The sequence below is a fragment of the Cimex lectularius genome, unplaced genomic scaffold, assembly GCF_000648675.2.
Source record: "Cimex lectularius strain Harlan isolate CLEC.00 unplaced genomic scaffold, Clec_2.1 scaffold300, whole genome shotgun sequence".
Classification (NCBI taxonomy): domain Eukaryota; kingdom Metazoa; phylum Arthropoda; class Insecta; order Hemiptera; family Cimicidae; genus Cimex; species Cimex lectularius.
In genome coordinates this window covers 484,331-502,604 of record NW_019392895.1, presented here as the reverse complement: position 1 = coordinate 502,604, position 18,274 = coordinate 484,331, and the positions used below count along the sequence as shown (strand labels likewise).

Below are 18,274 nucleotides of genomic sequence, written 5' to 3'. Positions count from 1 at the left end.
TATGACCTTTTTCACTTTTAGATCCAGCTACCGCAGGCCCGGGACCGATGTCTAATTATATATATTAATTATAATTTTATTAATTTATTTGTACAATATTCGCTAATCCATATACGTTTCCTTGAACTCCGATTGAGTCTTCTGATTCTTATGTCTGCAATAAATACAATCTTGCCTCAATTTTAGTCATTATTCTAAAAACGATATCTGAAAAAACAAAACTATCAAACCATTGGTCATTTCATATCAAGGAGACAATCCTATCGGTCACGTCCGTAATGAAATTTAAAAAGAGAAATATAGTTTTTATAGTAAGTTTTATGATGAAGAAGTGTCCGACTCCAAATTTACGGCGATAGACCACTGATCAATATAGATTAAACCGTCCACATTTTTCCTCCTCATTTTGGCATGATAGATTGTTAAATTAATTGATCAACAATTTCATAGTTTATGACCTAATTTCCACCGAAATAGGCAACAAGCGATAATTATTCCGATGTAAGGAGGGTGTTAACGAAAGTAAAAGTCCCAAGAATGATATTGAAAGTGGTACAAATGTCAATTCGGATTTTGGGTCGCAGTAGTTGATTGCCTGTCAAAACAAGGTTTTTTAATTGTCGTAATGAAAGACCGTAATTACAGATTATGGACGAATTACATCAAGGCTGGAATTACGTTGGGGGGGGGGAGAAATGTTAATTTATCGGCCTCCATAGAAAGTTTTTCGGCTGATTAACACCATTTCGTTTTTGAACCAAGGTTTTGACGGTTATTAATAATAATGAAATTTATAATATTTAACGTAACGTGGAAAAGAGGAAAATTAAATCTGAAAATTCAATTACAAATTTAGGCGTCGGGGAGGTATTATTATTCAGAATGATATTTTTGGGCTAGATAAACAAACTTTTGTGCGTGACCATTTTCGCGTTACCAGGGCGCGTAGAGTTTGGGTTAGGTTATGAACAGTTATGATTAGGGATAGGTAAAGGTTGGTTTTTAAATTATTTTCCCAACTGATGGAGGAAGTCAAGTATATAACATTGGACAATATTTGGTATTAGTTTTGTCCCAAATGTATCCGCCTAATTTCGCTGTTCCTCAAAATTCAACAGGCGTTGAGGCATATCTTATCAAGTGAAGTTATCCGTTTAATAAAGTTTAATTAATTTTTTAAAACAATTTTCTCCTCTTAGATAAGAAGTATACAAATCGGACAATATGTGGCATTAGGATTGATCAAAGTGGGTCCGCCTAACTTTGCTGTTCCTCAAGATTCAAGAGACGTTTTAACCTAATACCTTCTCCAAGTGAAGTTATACTTTTAATACAAAACAAATTTTGTAAATCTATTTTCTTCTCTCGGATAAAAGTTTAAACGGGATAATCAATGACACTTTGTCCCAAGAAGATCCGCCTAACTTCCCTATTCCTCAAGATTCAACAATTTTCTCAATTTCACTTTTCTCCTCTTGGCCGAAAGTTATTATGATCGGACAATGTTTGGCATTGGCTCGTGGCACCTTGACTAATTGGCTCTTTGGCAATTCGTCCCAAAGGTGTTCGATAGGGTTTAAGTCGGGACTACATCCTGGCCACTACAAGCATTGAATTTAAGCCCGTTCCAAGTAGTCACCAACGATCCTAGCTGTGTGGGGCCTTGCATTGTCATTGCATAAAGATGAAAACGTCACCAATTAATGACATATAAGGAACAACTTCCTTTGATATCACATCTTCAATTTATCGCGCAGCTATCAGGGAACCTCGATCAAGATCAAGTTTGTGCGACCTTGCATAGAAATGCCTGTCCAAACCATAACATCACCACCTCCATAGCTTCTCCAGAGTGAAAAGGTTGTGGGGATAAATCGCTCTCCACTTCCTCTCCAAACTCTTTTTCGACAGTCAGATCTCAAACAAAACCTAGCTCATCCGAAAACAAGACTAGTTCAATCTTGCTCAGACCAATTGATGTTATTTCTTGCGAAACTTAACCGAGCTGTTCTAGACCAGTGGCAGATCTCGCAAGTAATACAGCTTCTGAAAGTCTTCACCTTACAGTGCGCAAACTGACATTAACATTTCTAACTTGTTGAAGTCATTGATTGATCTCAACAGCGGTAGAATGTCGATTTTGGGGTACGTTCAAAACAATAAAACGATCATTTCTCTGAAATGTGACCCGATTTGCGACCTTATGCCTTCTTGAGTAACGTCCAGTATCTTGGTAACGATGGGAGATCTTTCGGATAGTTATGCACCCTCGTGCCACATACGCTTGATTGACTATTCCAAGATTGACTTACAAAATCCAATTTTAAACAAAATGGGTGATTTTATCTGTGTTCTATTTACATTTAATCCTTTAAGACGGACCAAATATTGTAGTAAGATAATATTCTCGGTGTTGATCATTTTGGTTAAGCTTAACTTCACTGCCCAGCGTTAAGTGACTAATGTCATTTTTTTTTCTATTTCAAGTTATTTCGAACGGCTTGGACACAGACCTTCTTTTCTCGCTATTCTTCTGGACAATCGCTTCTGATCTGAACAACAGCGTTTACAAGGAACAGGCCAATCTTCCAACAAGAAGAATTTTGTACTTTTGTCTTTTTTTTGTACTTGTTAGTTTTTGTTTAAATTTTGTCTTTGATTTATATTTTATTAGAGATAAAAAATTTATTAGAAGAATTAGCTTTTAGCATGTATCCATCACATTTCGCTTACTGGATTATAGCTTTTATGTAATATTGGGCATAAATACAGCTATTCCATATTTTAAAACTATTAATATTAATAGATTATTTTTATAAAAATCATCCTTCGTCTAATTGAAAGTATATAAACTACAGTAAGCGACCGGACGTTTCAACGGTTTTCAACGAAAAATATCAACTCGAGGAACAATTTCGCTTGATGAAGGTACATTGAGACGGCTTGTGCCCGATTTAGCCAAAATTAATGTCTACAGGAAATGTCATGTCGAGAAATTTTCTCCAGCTGGTAATAAACAATTAATCGCATTCCTTGAGACACATTTGATCTAAAACATAAATTGGCACAAATCCATAACATTCTCTGAAGTTCAGTGAATCTAACGCGTTTCGAGCCAAAAACCATTGAAAAAACCACATGATTTTTGTTTGTCAACAGAAAATGAGTGTGAGAGAGAGAGGGAGAGAGTGACAGGTAGTGATTGAGAAAAGCAAAGTCAACGGATATGAAGACAGATTAATAAATAGATAGAGAAGTGGGTAGGTAGACAGATAGATAGATTGGTAGAGAGAGAGAAAGAGAAAGAGAGAAGGGAGAGAGAGAGAGATAGAGCGTGTGCTTGCGTGCGTATCCGATCAATAGTAACGTAGACAGACAGATAGTTAAACAGATAGATATATAGATAGTTAAATATAGAGATAGATAGAAAAAAGAAAGAGGTAAACAGATTGACAGAATGAGGTAGAGAGGAGTTCCATAGATACGAAGGCAGACAGATAAATAAATAGATCGAGAGATGGATAGATAGATAAATAGGTAGAGAGAGAGGAAGTGAGAGGGGGAGAGAGACGAGAGAGGGGGAGAGAGAGAGAAAGAAAGAGAGTGAGTGAGAAGGTGACGGAGAGGGAGAGAGAGTGACCAGGAAATGGAAATTCTTTTTGCATGTGAGAACATAGATATTTTTAAGAATGTATGAATGTATATTAATTTAATAAATTCATAAATACTCAAACTCCTAATGGAAAATAATTTTCATTTTCACGACAACCTGGGTGGGCATTGATGGATTTACGTACATCTGATAAGGACTTTTCATAATTTATGCACATTATCCGGTTTTAATCCATTCACTACAATAATTATATATACACCAAGAAATTTTCAAAGGAGCACAGTTATATTACAAATTATAAAGAGGCAGTCTCATCCAGCTCCTCTTGTATTCTCTTCGATACCCTATTCGTAATGCTGTTTTTCTCTTACTTCCTGTAACGATTGCGTTTTTCCGTTCCCACCTTAGGCTCAGTCTTGATAAAAACGATTTGACTGTTAGTCATCCTTTATTATGTAAGATTCGGGGAATATAGGGCAGATGTGCGGCATCTGCCGGCCCCCTCCTCGCGGACGAAGTCCTTTTCGCGATTCCTTTCCGGCCGGAAGTGGAAATTCGCATTTGACCTACCGGGAAAGGGAATTATCCAGAACCTGTCGATTCCTCATGGAGAAAAGGCTTAAATGTCAGCGCATACTCAATCAGACTGTCTACATCTAAGTGGGCCTGAAGCATGGTCATTTGCCATAATTTTGATTCGGCTATCCTCCTGATCTAATCTACATCATATCATCTATCAAACGTGTTCGATTGTTTCATTATTTGTGAACGGAAAAACAATTCCTATGCCAATTACCAGTGGGTCATAATACACGATCATAATATTATCATGATCTTCCTCCTCTCCATCCCAAATTATTTCGCCTAACAATTCCCTACCATAACTAGCCATCACAACCATTTCTAAGAATATTGAACAGTCTAATCATTCTTAACCAACCTAACCATGCTTAACCATCAATATCCATCCCAAAATAATTCTCCTAACCACCCCTATCCATCCCAAGAGATCCTAACAATCTACAAGATCTCCAATCACCCTTTCTCATTCAAGACCATAACTAAGCATATAATCCTTCATAACCATCTCTAAGAATAACTAAGAATCCACCCTACCCATTCTTAGCCTTCACTAACGAGCCCAAAATAACACTCCTAACCATTTCTAACCACTTTTATCCACACCTAACGATATGTAAGAATCTCCTTTCACTACCTCTCATTCCTAACCATCCCTAACCATTTTTAATTACCCCTCATCATCCCTAACCATTCGAGAATCATTACTAGGAATCTAAAACTACCCCTAACCATTCTCAACCAACCTTAAACGATCCACTAATCATCACTAACCACACGTTAAACTAGTGATATCTGGGTGTTTTACCAACCGCTCAGACACATCGATAAGGATGAGGAGAAGACAAAACGCGTCTGTCTAAAAAACTGGAATGGTGTGCAATCTAAAGTAATCGGAATCGAACAAACTACAGATTCATGATCCAGCAGACCCCTAGAGGAGATCCCACAATTTAAGAACAATGTTGATATCACTAATCGGTCAGATATAACTAATCATATTACTACAAAAGACATGGGTATGTCTTCAAGAACTGGAGATATTTACTGCAGAGTATAATGCTTTTGTTGGAGATAAATTATATTGGAAGAGATTTTTCGATTATAAGATGGTTTGATGTTCGCCCTATGAAAACGGTGGTCCTAGGAGGGTGTTATAATACGATTTAATGCGCCGGTAACGGAAATACAGTCTGTTAGTGGGGCTCAAAGTTCTACAATCGGGTCAATCAGCCCTGAAAAGAAAATCAGATCAATGCACACGGTTTTTCTTGAGGGAGCCCCTAAGCCGGTCCAGGTGAATCGGCAACGTAACATTTTCCACACGACATCTGCCTTGTTCGCAGCGAGGCCAAACGTCCTCATACATCACCCAGGGTAAAGAGGACAACGGGAACACGGATATAAAAGGAAGAAGGAGACGGTGGAGAAAAAAAACTATGAAAAGACAGGTAAGAATCGGTCTGCACGTGCCGCGCAAGGTGTGCGACGAAGAAGAGAAAAGGGCTTCTTTTGTCCCATCCTCCTCGCATCCTAAATCAACCCCCCAGGTAAGGGAGAAAACCGCCCTGTCCATTAAATTTCGGCTAACGACGTCATTGCTTGGGTAAAATACGACGTTCAGCAAGTCCTGAATCATTAACCTCCTTTGTGGTAACGCGATCATTTCCGGTTTCGTCTTTAAACCGGGCAAAAAAAGCTAAAGATTAAAAGACAAAGGACAAAGGTCCTAATTTGATTCAAAATTACTCGTAAGGAGAAAACAAATCAAATTTGATTTATCTCAGTACTTGCAGAGCTTGTAAGCACATAAATAAACAGAAATATTACCTCTTCAGTGGCAATTACCATGAAAATCAAAACATTCTTCAAGTTAACCTATAAAAATTATCCCAAACTTTTACCGTGATATGGCTTAGATTCTGAAATAGCTCAACTCACGCAACAGGCATACAGTGATTGAATCTTCTAAAGTGTTCCAGAATATAAGCCATGACTAGTATGATCTTAGATTCAGATTAAATGTGAAATATCAAAGTCACATCGCCTAGACCCATTTTGCAGAAGAATCACTAAAAGTTGTACATTGAAATTTGGTTGATACCTAACATTTTGGTCTGGCAGACTAGTATTAAGTGCGTGTTGTGTTTTATTGTGTTGTGTGTGTTATTTATCTCGCTTTCTGTCTCTCTCACCCTCTTTCTATCTGTCTCTCTCAAAATTTTGAATTTTGTAATTACACCTTAAATGTAAGAAAGGTCCTAGAGACCCAACTTCTGCGTGTATTTTTAATCAATCAATCTCCCTCTCCTCCTTTCTCTTTCTCTCTTTCTCTCTCTCTCTCTCTCTCTCTCTCTCTCTCTCTCTCTCTCTCTCTCTTTTCTCTTACACTACATTCTTGTCTTTGTGCGTTGTGTTGTGAACATGTACTTGCTGATCGTGGTTTTCTACATTAACAAATATCGAAATACCAAATGAGATCTATTTGAGGCCATCTTTTTATTAAATTAAACTATCGCACAAATTTATAATTATATCGTACAGTATATAAAACGCTAGGATGTAAGCAGGGCGAGGTAAGGAACAGAACACTTCCACTTTTGAAAAATTTTCATGCATCGAACTCAATGGATGTAAACTTTATGTTTGTATTTATTGTCGTGTGATTGTCTGTGCTGTTTGTTTTTGTATAATTTTACGTGCGTATCAATTATTGTTACACCAGCTGATCACGGTTCCTGTTGGAAAACACCAAGAATGAGACATAAATGGCGATCAAGCAATTATTGAGCCAGGGTTATAAGCAGGGTGAGGCACTGACTCTTTAAATTTCTACCGTTTCTTCTTGTACCAAACGCAAATAATGACTTGTTACACCATTACTTCACTCCGGTTGGCCAAAATATTTTGCATAATAGTATATAAATATATTATGTTTATTATGAGTATTTATGTGTGGGTTGGTAAAAATAACATGCTTATTATATGTTTGGGATTAAATTGTGTGTAAAAACTACTGTAGTTCCATGGATTTTTTTATATAGTTTGTATACTGTGAATGTATGAATTTTGTTGTGTGGAACGAGTGTATCTGCTTGTTCAACATCCTCTAAAGGGGATTTTTACATTTTCCTTGAATGCCAAGTGAATCATAAAAGAAGGGAAAAAATGGCAGGTGTCACGTCTTCAAAAGATTTTCCTTTTTGACAAAGCTGGTCGGGGTCTAGCGTCTCCCATTGAGATTACGTCAGGCATATTAAATCTAGCCGATCATCGCCTTGTGGCACGTGACCTCAGCCGGCTAAGACGAGCAAAAAACTTAAAAAAAAAAAAAAGCGGCTTTTCTTGATCCAGGTCACGGGGTTGGAAAGCCGTTAACGAAAATTTATAACTAAATTATTTCAGATTCCCTGGCCCTCGTACTAAATCAACGACGATGATGCACCCTAAGGTGGTCGAGACTGGCCACAATAAAACTTTCATACCCGATCAACTCGGTTAGAAAGAGAACAAAATCGAGGGAACCCCAGCTTCCGAATTGTGCGTGAGGACGTGTAAACCATGAAAATAATTTATTAATGAGGAAGACAAATTTAGTTTTTGAAAAAGTGCAGCAATAAAAACACCATAGAATCGACCCAACATATAACATTACGCTTACCATTCCTACCAAGATCTTTGCAAATAAAAAACAAACTGTTCAAAAGAAGTAAAAAAAATGAAACTTTAAGAAACCTACAGTCAATGACAAACCCAACTCATTTTTTCATGAGAAACGATATTTGTCGTCGTCCCTTCAGAAATATCAATTTCATTATTCCAATCAATTTTCTATCGAAGTTGATCACTTGCAAGGCGGAATATTGGTAAACACATCAACCCTCTCATATTACACATTCACGCTAATAAATATATTCACCTTCAATATACAAAGAGGAAAAGTTAATTGCACCCAAATACTGCTACAATCGATTTATGTGTGAGAGGGCCGATAGGGGAATATTGAGTTCTTCATCAATCATCTCACATTACACATTCACGCTAATAAAAACACTCAATTTCAATAAACACAAAACGAGATAACTATGGATACTATACATACAATAAAACAGCCCTATTTCAAACAAAAAACAAAAGAAAGGACCCAAATACTCGCTGCCATACTCAAGAATGTTTCTCATATCTTTTATTTTCACATGCTCTCTATATGGCCCCAAGGAATGACACCCTTCGATTTAGGTGTGGGAGGGCTGATGGCAAAATGCTGAGTACTCCATCGATCATCTCACAATACACAGTCACGCTAATAAATATATTAAATGTCAATATATAAATAAGGAAACACAAAAGAAAATGTCTGCGCTTTATTCAATAAAACATCCTTATATGTCCTAAAAAATTAAACAATGTGACCCAAATACATACATTTTGCTGAGCTCAAGCACAACTCAAATCAGGTTCCCTCACACTCTCTATATAGAGCCATGGAATGACTTTCAATCATTAATGTGTGAATGTGCAAATAGTGGAATACTGAGTACTTCATCTGTCATCTCACATTCATGCTAATAAATACATCCAATATCAATATACAATTTAAAAAAAAAAAAAAAAATATCTGTCAGTATTATATGCCACAAAACAGTTTTGTTTCTTCCAAAAATTGGAAGAAGGGACCCAAATACTGGATGATATACTCAACGACAATTATTACACCTGGTGGCATTCCTACTTGCTCTCTATATGGAGCCAAGGAATGACACCTCTATTAAGTGGAACACATGAGCAACATTTTTTTGCATGCTGAATGATGAAAATGAAGTTTATCTGTGAATTAACATCTCATCTCTTACAATGCAGAAATTGTACAATATTCCAAGGGAACCGTTTCTACAACAGTCAGCAGTACCCGACAAATCAAATTACTATCTCAGTAATAACTGGTATGTATTATATTTTTGGCATCCTGGAGAATATTATTTTTGTTAATTTTTTATTTATTTTAAAGGACAGAGTGATTATATAGATACGTTGTCTAGCCAACCTGGCACTATGGACATTATGACGGACAGTCTACATGGTAAACAATTTATTAAATTATTTGTATAGTTTAAATATTTGAATAATTAATTTATTTATTTTCAGCACCACTAATCGATGAAAGTCAATGGTCTACTGACATAGACACTGAAAGTAAAACTATCATTTATAGCTGCTGGTTCATAATAATTGTACTTCTATTTTCTATTGTTGGTATTCTGAGTACTCCATAAATAACTATATATTGTGTAAAATTTCTTTTTACACCTAGGATTGGATGGGAATTTGTTGAACTGATAAAAACCATAAAATCATCTAGATTATCCTTGACTATACTCCTAAGGGTGATTTTAGCTCCTAGCATTCTAGCAGCCCTAATCTGTGGCATAGGCCGATATGCATTGGCAATAATTCATAATAGAAAAAAAAATCTCAAGGCTGATCCTGGTGATTTTATGGTTTTTATGAGTTTAACATTTAAACATTTAACTTATGTAAAAAGAAAAGCAAAAAATATGTACATAAAGTGAAAAAATTAATTTAATTTTAAGTAAAAAAAAAAAAAAAATATAATCAATAATATATATATATATACACACACACACAAAGGCATTCACATAAATCTTTTTGAAATAGTGTTTTTAACCATTATTAAAAAAATAAAAATATAAACTTTACAACTATTTTTTAAAACATAAATGGTGTTAATTTAGAAGAAAATTTATTTCACATATTGCTTTATATGGTAGTAATCGCCGAATATTTCATCGAGTGGATCAAATAAATTCACGTTATAAGAATTTCCCGAAGGGTCTGTTTTCTCTTTGCTTTCGACTACATTGTTTTTAACCGGATACCTGCGGATCGCATGTGTATTTTGTTTGGGTGCTGAGTTGTTGAAGGGCTTCAGCTTTCTGAACGTGTTGTTCTCCTCAACTTGAGCCAAACTGTATCCTCCGACAGCCGAAAGGACGACAAGTATCACCCCTTTTACTAACTTTTCAGGTTTCATTTTTCAAAACGTGAGAAAACAATTTCTAAGTGTGGTATTATAAAATCGGTAGGAATCAAACTATCCAAAAACAGACTATAACATTTTCTTCTTTTTTTTTAATTTTATTGCCATCTTTGAGATAATTTTATTACAATGAAAACAGATGATATAAAACCATGTGTATTTTCCTTTTAAAAACTATGTACTCTTTTTTAAATATTTTATTGATTATTGATGTATAAAAGCTGTACATATAAAAGCTTATCACTTCTCACAGTCCACCAGCAATTCTAGCTTTTTGTAATTTACAATAAATTATTGGCAGGCCTCAAGAATCACTCCCAGGTGTTGGCAGTCTGAGGTCAGACCTCTGTCTTATCCATCCACCCGCCAAGGTTGGGCTCCAGAGGCTGCCAACAGCTAGATCATTTCAGCCCTAACACAATCAGTTACTTAAACCAAACCCACTCACTCTTAAATACATAATTTCTTATTTACATATCATTCACTCAATTAAGATGGTGGAGTACTCAGTATTCCTCCATAAATTTTACCCCTATTATATGCCTAACCTAATTGAGGTTCAATCGGTACTTAATATTCCACCATTGGCCCTCCCTCACCTAAATCAAAGGGTGTCATGCCAAGGTTCCATTTAGAGAATATTCCCTCTATCCATTCATACCAATTAATACATTCATTCTCAACCCAAAACCATCAGAATTGTGTGCAATAAAACAACCTGTTTCCTCCAAAGATAGGAATGGGGGCCCTGATATTCATATTAGGTGGTATTCCAGGCTCTTATATAGAGCCAAAGAATTGCATCCTTCAACTAAATGGGACACATCGCGCAACCTTTCTTTACATGACAGACTCATGCGCAGGGTTAGGCCCAATAGTATATGTCAATGTGTCATCCACCGTCATGTAGCCTATTCTTAATCGGGTTAGGAAAACCTTGCTTCTATGAATCAGATAACTATCAACATATGCATTTTGAGGGTCATAATGCTGGATTGCAGTTGTTAAGTCTGGACTCTGGAGGTTAGAATGTCCCAGCTTTAGCTTAAATATTTTCTTTTTGTTTACAAACTAATATCTTTAAAAATAGTATCTATGATTAAAACAAAACTATTGTATTCTCTATTTTATAATTTATGAGGTAAGTTTGAAAATAAGAAATAATCATTACTGTAATATTTTAGTCTCTATCTTGTCAAAATTTTACATTCTTTGCATAAATTTTTTAATGTCTCTAATTAAAGTACAAATACAGAACTACATTTATTTTAATATAAGTACTTTCAGTAATAATAAATCTCTTAAAAAATTGTTTCATTGTTCACCATAAATTGAATATTATCAAAGCCAATGCCAAGGTACAAACGCACAAAAGGATGGTAAAGTATAAAGTATGGGGTAAATGCCAGACACCCTGGTGGAGACAGGACCATATGAACTTGTTCTTGCGTTTATAAAAAAACTTTCTTGAGTATAGGAACTTTTGAGTGAAATACTCCTTTACTTCTTTAGATCCCAATACATTAAAAAAAATTTAAAATATACCTCAAGAATATTAAACGCTATGCATGATCGTGAATAAAGTTTAACAAAATTGAAAGTTGATGATGGGCTATAGTATGCTGGTCTGAATGTAAGTACTGGTTTTTGAGTTATTCAAACGCATTTCGGCATTGCCCCATGTTCAGTGAGGAACAGGAGTTGGCGCAATGCCGAAACGCATTAAAACAGCTCAAAAACCCATGAGTGGCAACACACCCAGTAAATGATCCTGTGCCTTTGTATTTTCAGTAATAATAAATCTCTTAATAATTTTAGTCATTATCCCATAAATCGAATATTATCAAAGCCAATGCCAAGGTACAAGCGCATCAAAAGGATGGTTAAGGATAGAGTATGGGGTTAATTTTAGACACCCTGATAGAGACAGGACTTACGGACTTATTCTTGGGTATTTAACAAACTTTCTTGCGCATAAGAACTTTTGAGTGTAATGCTTCTTTACTCCTTTACATCCCAATGCTTACAAAAAAATCTTAAAAAATACCTCAAGAATGTTAAGTACTATGCATCGTCTTAACTAAAGTTTTACAAAATTGAAAGTTGATGATGGGTTATAGTATGCTAGTTGGTGAACTCATGTTGAACCAGCGTAGGGTCACTCACTGGGTCTGAATGTAAGTACTGGTTTTTGAGTTATTCAAATGCATTTCGGCATTGCCCCATCTTCAGTGAGGAACAGGAGTTGGTGCAATGCCGAAACACGTTGGAACAACTGAAAAACCAGTGAGTGGCAACACACCCAGTAAATTACCCTGGTTAGTTCAACATTTTACCAACTAGCAGACCAAAACCATCATCAGCTTTCAATTTTGTAAAACTTTATTTAAGATCATGCATAGCACTTAAATATTCTTTTTTTTTAGTTTTTTATCAATTGGTGAACTTATGTTGAACTGGCACAAGGTCACTTACTGGGTGTGTCGCCACTCATGGGTCTTTGAGTTATTGCAACGCATTTTGGCAACTCCTGTTCCTCACTGAAGATGGCTCAATGCCAAAACTTGTTTGAATAACACAAAACCCATGTATAGCGACATACACATAGCGACAAGTAAGTGACCCTGTGACAGTTCAAACTTTAAAGTCCCCTTTCGCTCCATGCTTTAAATGTTTGTGTATATATATATATATATATATATATATCTTGTCATATTCAGTAATAATAACACATTTTTTTAAATTTTTATAATGTGTAAACAGGTATAATTTAGTTTTAGCTATTAGCCGGGCTTTCTTTAAAATTGTTTTAGTGTCTCAACATCGACAACAAGCTGTACTTTTTCACAAAAGAGGTCCCAAGCTTAGTTATAGGGGAACATACTAGTGTCAAAGTTCAAATCATCAAGAGAAAAGGGAGAGTCAAGAGAAGTAGATGTGATTAAAGGTTCAACGTACAACACCTAAGAGGAATCGCTGGAGGGATAGAGTAATTTTCTGAAATGGTATGGACTTTCGACAAATGCACTTTTTTTAAAGGGGAAAAGGAATTTTGTAATTAAAATTTATTATTTGGAATTATTAATAATGAGATATAGCCGTTTTTATTGCATCATCTGTGAGCAATCTTCGCCCTGAGTACGGGTGGTGTGATTTTCAATAATCATAGTAATAATTCAATTATACTTCCAGGATAACGAAATAATGTTGTAAATATATAATAATAGTCAAATTCAATAGAAAACGGACTATTTTAAGCTTATAAAATATAAAAAGTACCTTTTTTTGAGCAGCAAAATTGGTGACGTCGATTCTCGTCGCCGGCGAGAAAGTGTGTGAATGGCGGGAACGTCGACCTACCAAACTGAAAAATAATTTTACGAACATCCACATTGAAATAAAAAAACTTTGGATTTGTTAAAAAAAAATAATATAAAACGTATATTGAAAAACGAATTTTGTTAATTCGATCTAATTATTTTCAAAATGTAGGTAAAACTTAGGACTATCAGGAAAACATCAAACTGGCAGTGATAAGATCGGACATCAATTTCCACGTTTAAAATTTAATAAATAATTTTAGTTTAATTATTATCAAGTATTGACAATAAATATTCATTCATTTTTTGTGTTTTATTTTCAAAAAGGATTTGAGCAATTTTATATTTTTTATTTCCATGGTAGGTTCCTTGTAACATTGGCCATTTCCCGCCTTTCTTATGGACGGTTACATGAGTCGACAAGGCTTCACTTCTTCGTAAGTTTTATTATATAATATTATCATTTTTATGTTAATAAAATCTTCTGTCTATGATTGAATCTTAGCAAAATAGTTAATTTTTGAAGGGGCGTCGGTGGCCGTTGACACGGCGCTCATCACGGTAAGGTAAAGGTCCCGGGTTCGAATCCAGCGGCCATGCATTGGAACCCGACATACTTACAAATGGGCTTTTTTTTTTCTTTTTTTTTTCAAAAACACCGGTACCCTGAGAGTTTATATGAGCTCTGCTGTTGCGAACGCTAAAAAAAAAAAGTTAATTAAATAATTTAGTAACTGCCTATTTCAAATATTGATTTATTAGATTCATTATTGCAACGCAGCAAATCAGTATAGGCTCTTCAGATAGACTGGCGAATATGAGAAAATTTCCATGCAGAATATCAACAAATGCACAATTTTTTTTCTCAAAGAGAAAAGGGAATTGGTAATTAAATTTAATTGTTTTTATTATTGATAATAAAATTGGAGGAAATAGCCATTCTAATGGCATCATCTGCGAGCAATCTTTGCACAGAGATTGGGTGGTGTGATTTTCAATAATCGTATACACTCCCAGAAATGAAAATAAATAAATAATTTATTAAGCCTTTCAACTAAATAATCCTAATAATAAAGGCACAGCTGAATTATTATAAAAAAATTTGTATGCTAAATAGAAAGCAAGTCTGTTTCAAAACAAACTGCTCAAAAATGAATAGGGATATTGCCAAATTTGTAGTATTACTTTCACTATCATTTTTATTTTATTTTTATTATAAACTCCATTAAAATTGATTAGGAATTATTATGTTTTTACTGAAGTAAAATTTAATGAAGAGATTTCTGCCCACTGAGAAGACACCTCTCCGTACCAGATTCCTTTTGCCGTGTTTTGCGAAATAAAAGAAGAAATGGCAAGGCACTACCTTGCAGAGTGTGATAGGTATGCTAGGTCTAGATTTGAAATCTTTGAAGGAGAGGACATCACTAAATCACTCCCCGAGATTAAATGGTTCAAAACCTTGGGGTTTGTGACCAGGTCCAAGAGATTTATGCAGGACACGTGAGCCAACCAAGTCCCAGACCTTTTAGGGATGGGGTACGAGTCTACCCACAGGCATTTAACCCCTCGGGTCTTGGTCGCCCACCCTGCAAAATATATATAATTAAGAGATTTTGAAAAATTGCAAAATAAAAGGTTTTAATTCCATAATTTTGATTATTGGACCCAATAATTTTTTTAAACAATTAATGCCATGTATAGTGTCCTCTGTTAGCCTCTGTGCACCTGTTAGGCTTTAATAAAGTTGTCACTAATTTCATAAGGAATTTCACTCCATTGATGTTGCAATGCTGCACTTAATTGTTGCAGGTCAACTGGCTGCGGATGGTGATCAAAAAGACTTCTTTGCAATGCATTCCATATGTGCTCAACAGGATTGAGGTCTGAACACAATGGGAAAAGGGGCAGTTGGGAAATTCCCAGGTTTTCTAAACGTTTATGAACAAATCTGCCTCAGTGAGGTCATTTTCATCCAGAAATCAAAAATCCCTGCCAATGAGATCCCTGGTTTGAGTGATGTATTCCTCAATTATTTCTTGGGCATAACGGACGACGGTGAGGTTGCATTCAGCAATTCCAGTTTGCTCTCCAGTGTAAATCCCAGCCCAGCCACTGCCTCCTCTAAACTGCACTGAGGGATTGTACTCATCCTCTGTTCTTAGTAAACCCTTCAGTGCCTGCTATAACTGTACAGATAGAAACCATAAACATAACAGAATCCAATTGGTATTCTCCTTTAGGTGCTGGCTGCAGCATATTCTCTTGAGTCACAGGTGGCAGGTTGTTGCTTCAGGTAGTCTCAAAGGGGCATACAATGTGAGGCCAACTTCCTACAAACGATTATGAATCGTTCCATATGAAAAGGTTCCGTCTTGCAGCAATGACAATATTTCTGTCCTCCCATACCATCATAATGCACTGAGATCCACTACCATGCCTCCTATTGGCACGCCTAGTTTCTCGGAATCGGGCTAAAGCCCGGGTGACTATGCTCTGAGAAACACCAACTGCCTCTGCAATATCCACTTGCCAGTGACCTCAATGACATATTCTCACAATAATATTGCGAACTTCTGATTCAAGGTGATGTCTTTCCATGGTTGAAGAGAATACAACTAGATTAAANCAGCTATGACCCTTAGTGGTTTTATGCCTATTCTTAAGTAAATCCATTATTAAAAATGAGGATTAACATTTGTTCATTTTTGGTTTATATTTTTTTATTTTGTTTTATCCAACTAACAAGAATATATTGGTTAATTTAATTAAAATTAAAAGAATAAACATAAATTTCCCTATTCATTTTTAAGCAGTTTATACACAATTTATTTTAAACAAAACATCTGGTTGTATCTGTTACAAAAGAAACTGACAAAATATCCTTCTTTTAGGCTGCAACCTTCTTGGTCATTAGGCCGTATGGTTGTAAATTCAGCGGTACAGCTCGGCTCCATCAAAGTGAAGCCTCCATAAACCCCAGCACAGTGGCAGCCCTAGGCTGGGAAAGAATGGAACCCCAGGGATGACTTGCAACTAATACATTTAACATTGTGCATAGGGCTTTGTCGAGGAGAGGTCGGTGTCCAGTTACCATCGACACCTCCTCCAAGCTCATTGGATATTCCTTGATCCCAGAGTTCAAGGAGACATCCTTCAATCTAGCTCAAGAGTGACTAGGACCTGAGGCCCCAGATGGGAATCACCACAACCAAGCCCCACATCGCCAACATAAGGTGACAGCAGAGGAATCAAAAGGGGATATGATCTATTAGTTGGATGTCTTTTAGGAAGTTAACAATTTTGTTTACTGATGTTGAAATATTTAGTATGGATTGGAGGTCTTTAGGGATTTGGCGAAGGGCTTTTTGGAAGAGGTGTATAAAGGGCAATCAATTATGATAGAAATTATGAATGGTGGAGTGAGTGTGTTGTTCAACCCTTTTAAAACGATAGTTCCTACTTACAGTAAGTTGTTTTCCAACAATCCGGATTTCGAGCTTTTAGCATTTGCCATTACAGAATGGGATCTACAAAAAAAAAAAAAAATCAATCTTTATCAATTTTAATTAAATATCTAAGGTGTTGTGAAATTATTTATGTATCAGAATCAATGTCAACCTTTAATACAAACATTTCCACTATTTTCTATTGAAGATTCTGGCAGTGCTGAACTGAATATTGAACACATTCCACAAAAATTTAATACATATGGCCAAAATATCAACAATAATGAGCAAAAAGAGTGAAATCTCCCAGCGATTACTTATTTGTCAACAAATTTCAACATTTATTACATGTCGTGAGATTTTCTGTGGCCTGTGGTTAATAAACCTGTAATTTGATCCTTACTGATCTTCTCAATCTGCATACACTTGTTGGGTTTGTCGTGTATCGGCATTTTCATATCTTATTTATGTCTGTCTTTATTTTTATTCTGTTGAACATAATGACAGGAGCAAGAACAAAAAATTAAAATGTTGAATTTTTTAGTTATAAATGGACAAAAATATACAGCTGTGAATAAGCCATCTAAGACTAACCAAAAATGAATTAATAGCCAAACTATCAATGTCAAACATTTATTTTAGTACAAATTGTTTTTTTATTATAAATTTTATAAAAATATAATAGAAATGACAAAAAATATCAGAAATAATGGAAAGTATCCCACTCATGGCACCAACTTTTTCATATCAACGAAAACCTTCGATAAAATTAAAATAATTCATGTGATCAATTATGACTACTAAATACAAATATAGATTAATGTATGTGTTTCCTCTTTTACAGTTTCCCCTATATTTTTAGCTGATATGTGAGCAAGTCCATTTTATTTTTTACATTCTATAAAAAATAAATAAACCAGTTATCATTATAAAGATGAGTAATTTATTTTAGCAACAACCTCCAGCAAACGGATTTTTTATCCATGCTGTAATGCTTGTGTCAGTTATTTATTTGTTAATTGTGTGCACATTTAATTTTTTTTTCAATTTAATATTATATTAAAAATTATTTAATACTCTATTAACATTTTTTAATATAGTATGTCTATCTATCTGTCTACATATCATCTTCCGTTTGAAGATATTATTAATATTTCAGCTATGAGAGGTGGAATATTTAGAAAATAGAGTATTCTCCAGCTGGAGAACCAAATACGTGTTATGTTTTATAATCTCAACAGCAGTCATTTTTGAA

General features: G+C 35.2%; 1 protein-coding gene across 5 annotated transcripts; it reads left to right on the top strand.

Moving 5' to 3' along the window:
- The first annotated feature begins 8,988 nt into the window (after positions 1-8,988).
- Positions 8,989-17,046, top strand: LOC112127753. 5 transcript variants are annotated; one of them, XR_002910710.1, is made up of 6 exons: positions 9,010-9,135; positions 9,201-9,272; positions 9,338-9,441; positions 13,064-13,255; positions 13,935-14,007; positions 15,383-15,619. XR_002910710.1 is itself a non-coding variant. In XM_024229150.1 (4 exons), exons 1-4 carry the CDS (start codon positions 9,000-9,002, stop codon positions 13,193-13,195), a joined length of 444 nt encoding a protein of 147 aa, XP_024084918.1. In that variant the 5' UTR covers positions 8,989-8,999; the 3' UTR covers positions 13,196-13,874. The 5 variants fall into 5 exon arrangements, 1 of the variants encoding a protein (XP_024084918.1); XR_002910709.1 differs by lacking the exon at positions 15,383-15,619 and adding an exon at positions 16,465-17,046 and having other exon boundaries at positions 9,011-9,135; XR_002910708.1 differs by lacking the exons at positions 13,935-14,007; positions 15,383-15,619 and adding an exon at positions 13,743-13,874 and having other exon boundaries at positions 8,989-9,135.
- Positions 17,047-18,274: the final 1,228 nt, after the last annotated feature.